This window comes from Manihot esculenta, chromosome 6 (genome assembly GCF_001659605.2).
Source record: "Manihot esculenta cultivar AM560-2 chromosome 6, M.esculenta_v8, whole genome shotgun sequence".
Classification (NCBI taxonomy): domain Eukaryota; kingdom Viridiplantae; phylum Streptophyta; class Magnoliopsida; order Malpighiales; family Euphorbiaceae; genus Manihot; species Manihot esculenta.
The window spans coordinates 17,513,506-17,526,802 of NC_035166.2; the positions used below are offsets into that span (position 1 = coordinate 17,513,506).

At 34.3% G+C, this 13,297-nt stretch overlaps 2 protein-coding genes across 2 annotated transcripts; one reads left to right on the top strand and one right to left on the bottom strand.

The window, feature by feature from the left end:
- Window positions 1-3,004: 3,004 nt before the first annotated feature.
- On the bottom strand, window positions 3,005-7,613 carry LOC110616946 (26S proteasome regulatory subunit 8 homolog A). The gene is made up of 9 exons (XM_021759482.2): window positions 7,298-7,613; window positions 6,486-6,583; window positions 5,475-5,699; window positions 5,316-5,378; window positions 5,065-5,228; window positions 4,484-4,640; window positions 4,291-4,389; window positions 4,098-4,208; window positions 3,005-3,392 (listed from the first exon to the last, which is right to left on the bottom strand). Exons 1-9 carry the CDS (start codon window positions 7,497-7,499, stop codon window positions 3,252-3,254), a joined length of 1,260 nt encoding a protein of 419 aa, XP_021615174.1. The 5' UTR covers window positions 7,500-7,613; the 3' UTR covers window positions 3,005-3,251.
- A 123-nt stretch (window positions 7,614-7,736) lies between these two features.
- LOC110616947 (serine-threonine kinase receptor-associated protein) lies at window positions 7,737-13,223 on the top strand. Its single transcript, XM_021759483.2, has 7 exons — window positions 7,737-8,217; window positions 8,559-8,694; window positions 9,635-9,716; window positions 11,541-11,716; window positions 11,961-12,098; window positions 12,185-12,324; window positions 12,584-13,223. Exons 1-7 carry the CDS (start codon window positions 8,100-8,102, stop codon window positions 12,844-12,846), a joined length of 1,053 nt encoding a protein of 350 aa, XP_021615175.1. The 5' UTR covers window positions 7,737-8,099; the 3' UTR covers window positions 12,847-13,223.
- Window positions 13,224-13,297: the final 74 nt, after the last annotated feature.

Here is a 13,297-nt window from a genome sequence, read left to right on the forward strand (position 1 = left end):
TGAGTTATTTTTTGTCAGAAACGTATGGAAAACGTACTACGTGCCACTTGAAACTTGAAAGTTCAGCTTTGATAGATGACAGATGCCATCTCGACTGACGCCGTGACGCGGATTCAGCCTCTTCTGTTATAGTCACGGGCACCGTAATCTTTTCCTTTTTCTTTTTTTTCAAAAACAGCATTGTAATCCATCCGAGTATTTATAAGAACGTTCTTAAATATTATTATTAAAATTATTTTTTAAATATAAGAAAATTTATTATTTAATTTTTTAATTTTAAAAATATATTAAAATTTTTATATCATAAAAAATTTATTAATTAATTTTAACTATTAAATATTATAAAAAAATTTAAAATATTTTTAATTTTAACTATTAAATATTCGAGTAATATTCTAATATTAGTGTATATTGTAAGCAAACACATGACGTATAAGATGATGCAAATGGTAGCCCACCGTTACAGGCTATCGCATGCAGGGGTGGTCAAGGGTCGATTTTCGGGCTTAAGTGGGTGGATTTGATTCAAGGAATCGAAATTTGGTGGTTCTTGTTTAAATTCGATTTGATTTTTCAAATTTTTGTTTGTTAATCAAATCATACGGTTGAAAATATTTTTAAGAAATTTTGATTTAACTTAATATCCAACGGATTGGTTGAAATACAATTCAATGACATTTGCTTTTAATTTCAAACAAGTTTAAGTCACGTTATATAAAGTGAATTTAACATTGTTTAAAACTTGTATGAAATAAATTTAATAAATTTTTATATTGAGATTTATACTTAATTAATTAAAACTCTGAAAAATAATGTATGAATTTAAATACAAATATATGATTTAATAATTATTAAATTTATTTTCATATAAACTTTAAAATAATTAATTTTTTTAATTTCCCCTCATAATAATTTTCACAAATAAGTTGACTTCCAAAATTGCTGGCTCATCAAATGCAGTTGCTTTTGTTAATTGATTATTATGGGTAGCAGCTAAATTGGTTGTGAATTGAATTTGAATGGTTGACCAAATCATTGCTTACTCTTCTATTTATAAAAAATATATATTTTTTATATTTTGTAGTATTTGAAATTAATTAATATAAAATATTTTTCTAATCAAAGTAAAAATTAAATCATTTTAAAAAGAATATCTTCTTTTTTTAAAATAAAAAATTAATAGATTAATATTAAATAAATCTCACCATCTTCCTGTTAAAAAATCATAAAATTAATTTTATCTATAATTTTTATTTAAGTCGATAATATTTAAATTAATTAAAGTTAAGGCATAATTATTAATGTTGAAAATTCAGTCATCCAACGTGATTGTTGTAATTATTGACACATGCATGCAGATGCAATGATAGGTTATGCTCTACATAAATAAGAAAAACAAGTAAATGTGGATATTAAGATTTTTCTTTTTTTAAAAAAAAAATTAGTGTAAAAAAATAATTTAAAATTATTATTTAACTATATTAATTTATTTTTCTTAAAATATTGATTGATAAAGATGCATGAACGTGAAATGTGAGAAAAGCAGTCAGCCATGGCTGCGGAGACCATGCAAAAATGATAGAGATAAGGGATTTTTAAAATTAAGGAATTTTCATATCATTTTTTAAAAGGGAGGAGATTTTCTAGTAACAAGTTAGAGATTTATTTCATATGTTTTATTTATTTTAATTAATTATTTAACTAAATTTCTGGAAGGGAGGACTTGGTCAGAAAATGATAAGAGTGGAAAATTATTCTTCCATTAATGATATTGACCAACTTGCTTATTTGTATGAAGGGGCGAATGGCAAAGAGATGATGTTGACGTTCCTCACTTGCTGTCAACCATTGATGCTATGCTATATTCAAATTCAAGTAGGTTATCTTGGAAGACAGTAGTTTCCCCCTATTTTTGTGCTTGTTTTGGTTCAAGGTGTTAAGCATCTCTCCTCCATTTCTACAAGGCATTGCAACAGAGAGTTTAGCTGCTTAAAGCTCAGCTCCTTGTTTTTGGCATAATTTATTTTATAAAAAAATAATTATTATAAAATTATATAATATTTCAAAATTCATTAAAATTAAAAAATATAATTTTATTATTTAAAATAAAATAATCGTATGTATTATTGATGTCGGTGTATTTCTCATTCTGATGACTAAGTTGCTTATTTCTTTCAGATCTCTCTTCCTCTGAATTTTAGTAGATTTTTTTTATTTATTTTTATATAGTTTTAAAATGATACTGTAGAAGAGAGGATTTTCCTTTATGGCTTGAACTTGGGTGATAGGTGAACCAGTGGAGAAGCTACGAGAGTTTTTGCAGCAATCAAGTTATCTTTGGGTTATTCGAGTTATTGTTAGCTTGTTTATACAGATGGAGTCTAAGACTTGGGGTTTTTTTTTGAATTTTATGCATTATAATGTAGTTAAGTCTTGTTGTTGTTATTAGGTTTTGTATATCACGCCTGTTTTTTCATCATCTATAAAATATAACTCGGATCAACTTTTTTTGCTTGTTTAGTCACGTTATATAGTGAAACTAACTGTTGTGCCTATAGTACACCTACTCTTCCATCACGCATTACTTAATTTAGATCCGCTTGGGTCTTCGCCTTTCATATCAAAGAAATCCTCATTCAAACGTGGAACAGATATTTAAAAAATTTTTTAAATTTTATTATTTTATTAATTTTAACTATTAAATATTTTATAAAAAATAAATTAATATATTATTTATAAAATTAAAAAATTAACTAATAACTTTTTTAAATTATAAAATTTATAATAATAAAATATTTAATAACTAAAACTCACAAATGACTAACAAATAAATTTTTAAAGTTCTTAAAAACTGAGATACAAAATAGTAAATTTCTCCATAATATTATTGCACCTAAATAATAAATTTCAAAGGGACCTACGGATTCAAAGGTGAAACATAGATCGAACGGGAAGGTAAGAGGATGCAAGTTCGAATTTTCGTTTGCAAGCAGGGATAAAGCAATGGAAAATCAAGAGAAGTAATACTCGGTATGAATAAAAGATTCCAAGATTACAAAGAAAATCCACAGGCCAAATCCTCTGTTTAAAACAGGGGATACAAACTGTCCGTCTTACGAAACCCGTCTAGGATTATGATGTCTTAAATACTGGTCCATTCACCCTGTGAATAAAAGCACATGCATGATTGCCAACCAGCATTAACGAGTCCTGCAAACATTCTCCACATGCCCAATGGGAATTTAATTCATTTATTTCCAAAGCTTCCGCAATGACATGTTCTTCTCTGTCTCCTTCTTCATGACCTTTGCTACTGCCATCTCAAAATCTTCCTGAGTTACGTGGACCCTCCTCTCCCTTAGAGCAAACATTCCTGCCTCCGTGCATACAGCCTGTGAAACAAGAATTAGATAAGACGACACATCAACCAAATGACAAGGAAAAAAAAAAAAAAGGAAGTTTAAAGCCACTTTCTGACTTCTGCCTCTAATATATCCAATAAAGTAGAACTTCCTCTGTAAAATATGTAACAAAATTTAAATCTTCACCCCAATTTTTGCCCAGGGCACATAACATGATCATTTCTGGGAACAAGGTATTTTAATCAGTAATGCTCGTACGTACAGGGGAAAAAATGTCAGTGGACAAGTTCACTCATGGTAGAGGATAGCATGACAATTTATTACTGCTAAAATAATAACAATAATGGTAGTGAGAAATAACAAAATAAAAATCTAGTTCTGCTCACTTTTATTTCACCTATCACTTTCCTTCTCAATCTCTGACGAAGAAAATCTCTTCTTTCACATCTATTTAAATACAAACTTGTTAATCTTACAAATTGCACTCTTTTGAAATAGACATGGATTATATACAATTTAGATCAATTCAGCGGAGAAAAACTCAAGGGCTTAGATTTTATAGCATGGATTATGGACTCTGTGCAAGTATTCATGCATGTGGGGTCCATACTATCCAACATAAATAGACCATTATTGAGGAAATATATCCTTTGAAAAGGCAATCACAAATCAAAAGTCGAGAATGCTGAAAGCAAGAGGACAGAAACATTTCACTGACACAAGGGAGAAAAATACCTTGAGCTCTGCCCCAGATGCGCCATTCATCTTTTCTGCAATCTTCTTTAAATCAATCCCACGCATTAAATTCATTCTTCTTGAATGGATTTTTAAGATATCCAGACGTGACTGCATATTCATCAGTTAGCACGTTATTTTCTTTGAGACAGTTGAAAAAGTTAAGATAAAGCCATCAACAAATGGAACATACCTCTTCATTAGGATTTGGAAATTCTATTTTCCTGTCAATACGTCCAGGTCTAAGGAGAGCTTGATCCAGAATATCAATTCGATTAGTTGCCATCAAAACCTGTTCAAAGGAATATGGCATAATAGGTAACACACAGCAAGAAAAACTGCAAGAACACTAATATTCTACTGTGTTTTGTAGGTCTTTATATTACCTTGATCTTGTTTGATGCTTCAAATCCATCCAGCTGATTGAGAAGCTCCAGCATAGTTCGCTGGACCTCACTGTCACCATTTCCGCTCCCAGATTCCATTCTAGCAGACCCGATACTGTCAATTTCATCCATGAAAATGATAGATGGGGCATGTTCCCTGCATCAAAACAAAAAACAAGAACCACAAAAAAATTTCAAACACTAAGCAGAAGTTTATAAGAAAGAAGATTTGTCCACTAAAACTTAAGAGCAACTGCTAACACATTCACAGCACAAAAACTTTAGTTCAGTCATCACCAGTGCTTACATCTCCATAAAGATATACATAATTATACAATGTCTATGCGTATCTCTTTGGTCTCATATTAACCTTGTGGCGTGCCAATACTACAAATTTAATTAAGTTCACCTAGCTGCTTTTTCTTATTTTGTTTTCATTATAAAAAGCCCGTCCTAAAGCAAATGATAAGCAATACAAATAAATAACAGAAGTTGACAGAAACAGATACTAAAAAAATTAATATGACAAAATAAATTAAAAGAACTTCCAGGAAACGGAGAACGGTTAGAGGGACACAAACCTTGCCATGACAAAGAGTTCTCTGACCATCCTAGAGCCTTCACCAATGTATTTCTGAACCAATTCAGAGCCAGAAACCCTAATGAAAGTACAGTCAGTATGATGTGCAACAGCCCTAGCTAAAAGTGTCTTTCCAGTACCAGGTGGCCCATACAGAAGAACACCCTGTCATTAGAGAAAGAAAGTTAGTGCAAATAATGTCCAGTAACATGATTAAGTAATGGATCCAATAGCATAATAACATTATATTACCTTGGGTTGAGCAATTCCAAGACTTTCAAACAATTCAGGATGTTTAATTGGGAGTTCAATAACCTGAAAAGACACACAGACAGCAGGTTATAACTATGAACCGATACAATAAATAACACAAAACCCATAAATGGAGAATATGGCAGCAGATATGCAGACCTCCTTTATCTCCTTAATTTGTTGGTCAAGACCGCCAATCATATCATATGTAGAATCTGGAACCTTTTCAACTTTCATAAGGTTGACCAATGGATCCACTTTGCTTGGCAAGATCAAGTGAAGAACATAGCTGTCATTACGAAGGGCAACCCTTGTTGATGGTGTGATCTTTGTGATATCAATATTTTTATCAATATCAACAACATATTTGCCTTCTGGGTGAACCTGGAAAACAAGCATGTAAAAAGCATAAAAGATCTCCTAGGAGCGTGTGAGGTTTCACCATTCATACAATGGGAGACAAGTTCAAAAAAAAAAAAAAAATTATAGAATGTTGTTTCAAAAAATCAGGTCATTTTGGGGTTATGCAACTTATGTTAGCTTGAGACACTTAGCTATGTTGTACTACACAATAACACAGCTCATTCTCATTAAGCCCAAATGAACAGATGTTAGCAGAATACTAAGTAACAGATGACCGACATAGGAGTTGATGCTTCACAGCCCCTATAAAATACTATGCAATGGATGACAAAAAGTATAAAGATAAACATCTTCATCTGCTTTCAGACATGTCCACATATTTCATATAACTGTGAAGTTGATATAGTAGTTGCTCTAAATGTGGGAGAATGGACTTATCAAAATTATTAGCAAACCATACAAGTATATGAAAAAATACTAAATTATTAAAACACATAATTTAAGAAAAAAAATTTTGCAAGATCCCTCTATGGGCAAGGATCTACATGAAAAAAATTCTAGCACATCCAAACATTTAAGGGAGATTCACAAACAGGTCCATAAATTATTACAAAGAGGCAGGAAAATAATATTTTAAAATGCAAAAGAAGAAAAAAAAAAAAAGAAAGTAGAAGCCAGAATCTTTTGAGTTTACTTTCTCAACAACAAAAAGAAGCCTTCGATCATCATTTTTATGGTCATTGAGAAAAAGTTATATGCATTACAAGGATCCAAATTACTAAAGCTAGCAGTGAAGAAGCTCAGTACCTTAACTAACACCTTATTTTTTCCCATTACTTTGACAACTTCACCAACATATGAACCAGGTTCCTGAAGCAGCTGTAATTCTTCCCTAAGCATTCTCACTGGCCAATTCAAATAGGGAAAAAATATTAACAAATACCATAGTTAGAATAGACCACCTGAATAATTCATCTATAAAGTAATTAGTGAACAACTTGTAAAATGCTGGTAAGATGCAAAACTAACAAAGAGATTGAAGCTCAATAATCTGCCCATGCATGCCATGTTACCTGTACCTCAAAAGAGAAGCATGCTACAAGAGCTAATTATTCAACAATGGGTGATGCTGTGAAAAACTACAAGTACCAACAGGCAGCATTACCCTTTACAAATCACTTTGCGAATTACGAAAGGCACATGAAGTTGACGTCAATGCCCAGTGCTCAACCTTAATCTAATGCTTGGGATGCAAACCATTGAAAATTATATGGTCCAGCTCATCCAATAGCATCTTAATTCAACAAGGTGAAATAACAATTACACTACTAGTTTTCTAGTTGAAGCATGACAATTCAATGTCCTAGATAATAATCTCTCAACTGTTGTCAAGGTATTCTAAAAAGTAGTGCTTCTTGCAAAGTCTATACCTAGAGTTTTGCAAAAGTAAAAAATGGTGATTAAACCAATCAGAGTCATATCCTAGCTACCACATTCCCTATGACAACTGAATAAAACCCCGAATACCGCACTCAATAAAAGCAACCACAAACCCTAGATTCAATTACAGAAAATATACATTAGGGTCCGGATAAAGACTACAAATTTCAAGCACGTACCCCTGGAATTGAGCTCATTACGCTGAGCTTCAAGACGATTGAGATTGTGTGTCTTTTGTCGGACCTGGAGCTGGAGCTCATGAATGTGTTGTAGATAGTACTGCCTCAGCCCCTCCCCTTGCTTCCCTGCAGCCTTGGCGGAGCATGTCTCCTCCGCCATAATTGATTCCGCTTGCTTCGTCTCCAACCCCACCGTCGCCATTACTGGACTCGGAAACTTCAAATGATAAGAAGATATTCGATCTCGAGGGATTTCTTCCGGAAGAAGTCTGATGGTCTACGAGATGTTATGTTCTCGGTGCCACCGTCTGTATCACCATACATCGATGGTGTTGAGGCACATCTATAGTGTGGTTATTGGGCCAGAAGCTTTAAAGCCCAATTACAATATTGGGCTTCCTAAGCCCACAAGAAACCCTATATAAGGTCAGATCCATTGTTTCCTCATTTGCGCCTAGCCCCTGTTTCGCAGCTCTGTAGTCTAACAAAGTTCATCTCGTCCTCTTTATTTTTCTTTTTAATTTTTGATAACTGCTCGAAGCATTTCATTCTCGCAGAGCCTAGGGTTAGGGGGTGTGGATTCAAGCTTTCAATCCCTAAATTCTAATTTTCAGCTTTTCCCACCTGTGTCAAATACCGCCATTTCTCTCATCTCTAATTTAATCTCTGTACAGACACATTTCATTTTATAATTAATAATTAATTTCTTGAAAGTTTCAAATCGTCAAAAGGTTTGGTTAATTTTACGACAGATTTAGGTATTCTACAGTTGTTTTTGGGAAACAAAAAGAGATAGAACCTCATGGATAAGAAAAGAGTGGCGGTTCCTCTTGTGTGCCATGGTCATTCTCGCCCTGTTGTCGATTTGTTTTACAGTCCAATCACTCCCGATGGCTTCTTCCTCATCAGTGCGAGCAAGGGTATGCAACTATGCGTTATTTTTTTCTGTTTTTGGTTGAGCTAAATTCTAGATTCAGTTGTTGGCTCCGATTTGTCTTAAATTCATAATTTGATGGTTCGGGGTATGTTTGTAGCATTAGTGAAATCTCCCTTGAGAATTATCAATTGTATCTCACGCTTTTTGTTTGGTGATTTATTTCGCATTTACATTTGCCCATCATGAGTTACGCCGATTGTGGCAACCACAATATTCTGATGTCAACTGCCGGATCATTTTCTTGATAAGATTATGATCTTGATTTGCCTACTTTTGCACATTGTACATATGCTGAATCTGGAAGTTTTCCTCTTGTGGGTTCAGATTCTAGTCCCATGCTTAGAAATGGAGAGTCTGGTGATTGGATTGGGACGTTTGAAGGGCATAAGGGTGCGGTGTGGAGTTGCTGTTTGGATACTAGTGCTTTACGGGCAGCTTCTGGTTCTGCTGATTTTACTGCGTATTTATCAGTCCATTTATTTTATTTATTTGCCCTGAAAGATTTTACAATTTTCTTCTACTTCTTGATGAATGCTCCCTTTTCCATCTGTTCACACTTTATGTGCATGCATGTTATGAATGTGTTTGAAACATTAAACATAATTGGGTCAGTGAATGTCTGACAGCCAGAGGTTTTCTTAATTGTTTCTTAAAATACGTTCTGAGTCCTAAAATCTGGCACAGCTCCTTTTTTTTTTTTTTCTCTCTTCTTGATGTAGCATGAAGCTTACAAAGATAACATACACTCACACATGAAATGAAAACTGAGAGAATAAACGCTGCAGGAGTTTTTATTGATTCAAAGCTAATGGAAAATACATAATTTCTGTTGTATTTGTAGAGTTATAATGTTCATAAACAAAGTAGGAATACATAACTACTAAATCGGAAATTAAAACAAAACAAATAACTTAAAGAAACCTGGGTAAAATAGGAATAAAGCTGTCATTGGAAAAGGAAGTTAAATGGCTCATGAATAAATACAAACTATTTTATCTTTTTATGCAGGTAGATGCTTCTATAAATGCATTTTCATTTCATGTTTTGTATAAGCTTCTTATGATCCTGCAAAACCTGTCTCATCTGAGTCATTCTTCAGTTACTAGAGGCGAAGCATTTTGTCATTTTATTTGTTACTGGAGGCATGATTAGTTAATAGTTTAATATTTTCAAAGTGTGTATAGTAGATGATTCCATATGGTACTCTATTGGTTGTTCCTATATATATGGTGGATGAAATTTTGTTTTCTTATAGTGTAATAATCATGTTTTATGAGATCGGATGTGTAGTTTCAGAACTCTTGAATAGGTATTATCAATACACTTACATTGATTTGTTACTATGGAGCATTTGTGATCAATGTTTGAGAATTTGACATGTCCAACAATGTCTCCTGCAGGAAAGTGTGGGATGCATTAACAGGAGATGAACTGCATTCATTTGAACACAAGCACATTGTTCGAGCTTGTGCATTTTCGGAGGTGAAGTTGGCATTTGTTTTTCCTGTACAGTTGTCAATTGATAAAAGGATGGTCCTTTTCAAGTTCTGTTCTGCGAACTTACATGCTTAAAGACATGATCATATGTACATGTAAAGTTGGTGACATTTACCCCCTCTGGCAACCTTTTGAATTTTGTAATTTGAGGTCTCTTGATCTTTATAAGAAAAAGTTGGCAATTTACCAGAGCAAAGTAAGCTTTACCAACTGTCCCTAACTTGGACACTAATTATCAATTTGTAATGCAAAATTGCCCCAGCTTCAATTTAGCAGACAGGATAGCCACTTTTAGCTTGTTCTGGCCAAACTCAACTGAGAAGAGATGTCCCCAGCACCATAAAAAACAATAAGTTTAACATGTTGGTATACATTTTATTTCTTTATCCTTACAATTTGGATGCTAATTTACCTTTGAGTTATCTTCTATCCACTTCAATTTTCTTTCCTGTCTACACGCACCCTTTCTCATCTCCCATCTTCTATTTTTGTCTCCTTCCTTTCCACCACTTAGACCCTACGATAGACATTTCTCTTATTTTCTTTCTCTCCAACACCTTAAAAAATGGGATATAAAGCTCCAAAATAATTAACCACAACGTGCAACATCTCCAATTATGGCTCACTTTTGAGAGAAGTCTTGAAATTTTTTAATACCAACAATTCCATCATTATTCACAAACCCAACAAGTCAAAGTACAACTTAAGTCCAATTTCAGAGCTTCCCGTCATTGATTAACAATCCCATCAAAACCAAATTCCAAATATCAAAATACCCATCATTGAGTCACAACTTCAACTATACAAGGGATAACAAATTTCAAGTCCCCTAACACACAGAGGAAAATAGTAGTAGATATCACCCAAAAAGGAAAAGGGAAGAATAAAACTAGAAAAAGGAAGAAACAGGCATGTCCTTGGTCACTAGCAAGTAGCAACATCTGACGACCAGCAGCTAGCTCCAATGAGATTAATTGGAGACAATCACAACATTGAAATGCAGATTCAACTCCTTGATTTGGTCTGATTGTTCTTGTAGAGGATAGAAGTCTTTAGCATCTTTCTTAGGGCTTCATAAGGACGAGAGAGCAAAGTTGGATGGAGGTGCTGGCATGTGTGGAGGCATTGTCTTAGTTGATAGATAGGAGAATTGATGAGCCCATGGATTTCTTTTTAGAAGGAAAAGAGAATGTATAGGCACTAGGCAGAGAGAGCATGTAGATGGGAATGATGGGCAATATAATTCTAACCTGAGTGGGAAAAGGAGGAAAGAGAAGTTGGCCAGCTGTTAATTTCAATGTATTTCATAATGGTACTGGAACCAACTAATAGTTCCAGGTTAGCAAATCATTTGTGCTTTTTTCCAGTGGCTTTAATATTAATGAAATTGAAGTAGTGGAGTTTTTTATTTTTTTTAATTTTTTGTTACAAATGATTTTTAGGGACGACGTTGTTATTAGGTTTTAAGTTCATTTATAATTATTGAAATTTATCTTACTAAAGCAATTAACCTTTGATCTGAGTATTTTTCAAGAGTTGGTAAATCTTTTTCCCACAGTTTCTTGGGATGGGGGTCTAAGATGAAGAGTAAATGAGTAACCTTTTATAGTAATTTTAATTTCCTTTTAATATGTTATGTCCACATTGTTTGTTGAAGCCTTATTGACCATTCTAGATGGTATTGTTCATAGCATTGCTTCGTGTGGAATCATATTATAAATTTTATGGATGTGGGTTAGCAGGTGTGCTTTACTTCTTCATTTTGTTTATCTTTGAATCTCATACAAGGTGTTCACAATCTGGCCTCAGGATACTCGCCTTCTGCTCACTGGGGGAGTGGAGAAAGTCCTGCGAATTTATGATTTGAGTCGCCCAGATGCACCTCCAAGAGAAGTTGATAAATCTCCTGGCTCAGTGAGAACTGTTGCATGGCTTCACAGTGATCAGACAATATTAAGTTCTTGCACTGATATGGGGGGTGTGAGGTTAGCTTCTCCTTTTAATTATGTTCAAAGCTAGCTGCTGTTATGATAGTGCATCTGTGTGTGTACATATAGATGTACATCGGAACTGTATCTTGTCAGAAAAACTGTTGTTTCCTGAAGTTTCCTTTAGGTGGAATATTCTGGATGCACATAAGCTCAAGATATTGATTAGCAGTGCAGTTTTGTGGGAGATAACCATGCATGGGTTTAGGGGTTGGCTGTTGAAATAACTGTTCTCATGCAGACTGTGGGATGTTAGAAGTGGAAAGATAGTGCAGACCCTTGAGACCAAGTCATCTGTAACCAGTGCTGAAGTGAGTCAAGATGGTCGATATATAACAACTTGTGATGGTTCTACAGTGAAGTTTTGGGATGCAAACCAGTAAGTCCAGGTCAATTATCTGTTTCTTGTATCAGAAGTTATGTGATTGGTAGTTTTAAAATATTTTGAGCTGTTCTCTCCTCCAGTTTCGGGTTAGTGAAGAGCTACAATATGCCTTGCACAGTAGAATCAGCTTCGCTGGAACCCAAGTACGGGAACAAGTTCATTGCTGGGGGTGAAGATATGTGGATTCATGTGTATGATTTTCATACTGGCGACGAGATAGGTACATTCTCCAACATAATTCTTTGAATAAGTAAAATGATATAAGGGTATTTCCATGTGGATACATTAATCTTGAAGCGATCTTTAATCTTTTGGACAACTCTTCAGCAAATAGGGGTACTGTATTTATTGAACTCTTTTCTTTTGGGTCCATTTTTCATGTAGATAGATGTTATTTTGCCGCACATTTTGTCCATGATGTTATTATATTTGTTTTCAAATATTATATTGTAAGTGACTTGCTCCAACGTTCTCTGTAGCATGCAATAAGGGTCATCATGGTCCTGTGCACTGTGTACGTTTCTCACCAGGAGGGGAATCATATGCCTCTGGATCTGAGGATGGAACCATCAGAATATGGCAGACAGGCCCTTTGACACACGATGAGAACGAGGGATTCACAGCAAATGGATCAATTGGAAACGTGAGGGTACCAGCAGAAGAAGTTTCACGGAAGATTGAAGGCTTTCACATTTCAGAAGATGGGAGGGCCAAAGACAAGGAAGAAGCAGGGAAGGACTGATGCAGGGAAAGATTGGCCTCAATCTTTTCATTTACTATTTATTTGATTTGGTGGTTGTTGGGGGGTGGCCTCAGTCTACAGTCTTAAGACACCTAATATTTGTACAAGGCCTAGATAGTAACTTTGGAATTAAATAGATAGGCTGGACATATTGATTTGCATTTTTTACTAGCTTGAAAATGGTTGTCTCAAGAGTCGGGTCGCTCTAGCCTCAACTGTCTACATTTGTTTCTGACATGGACGGAAAACCCTGTACACGCTTGGATCCAGGTTTTCCCATTTGTAAGTTGTGATTTCCTGGAAATTTTCTTGACAAGTTTGGTGAATTGGTGATGCTCTGATAATGAAACTAGGGCCTACAACTTTTTTGACTTTTATTATGCCTTCTCTTAAAAGGGCAATCGAGGTCTCGAGTAAGCCCATCTATTTCATTTCGAATTAGAAATTAGGT

Coding starts and splice junctions, on each gene's coding strand:
- LOC110616946 (XM_021759482.2), bottom strand. CDS start 7,499: ATGGCGACGGTGGGGTTGGAGACGAAGCAAGCGGAATCAATTATGGCG. Junction 5,379..5,474: donor AAATTAAGGAGATAAAGGAG/GTCTGCATATCT, acceptor GTGTCTTTTCAG/GTTATTGAACTCCCAATTAA. Junction 4,209..4,290: donor TTCCAAATCCTAATGAAGAG/GTATGTTCCATT, acceptor ATGAATATGCAG/TCACGTCTGGATATCTTAAA.
- LOC110616947 (XM_021759483.2), top strand. CDS start 8,100: ATGGATAAGAAAAGAGTGGCGGTTCCTCTTGTGTGCCATGGTCATTCT. Junction 12,099..12,184: donor AAGTTTTGGGATGCAAACCA/GTAAGTCCAGGT, acceptor TCTCTCCTCCAG/TTTCGGGTTAGTGAAGAGCT. Junction 12,325..12,583: donor TCATACTGGCGACGAGATAG/GTACATTCTCCA, acceptor CGTTCTCTGTAG/CATGCAATAAGGGTCATCAT.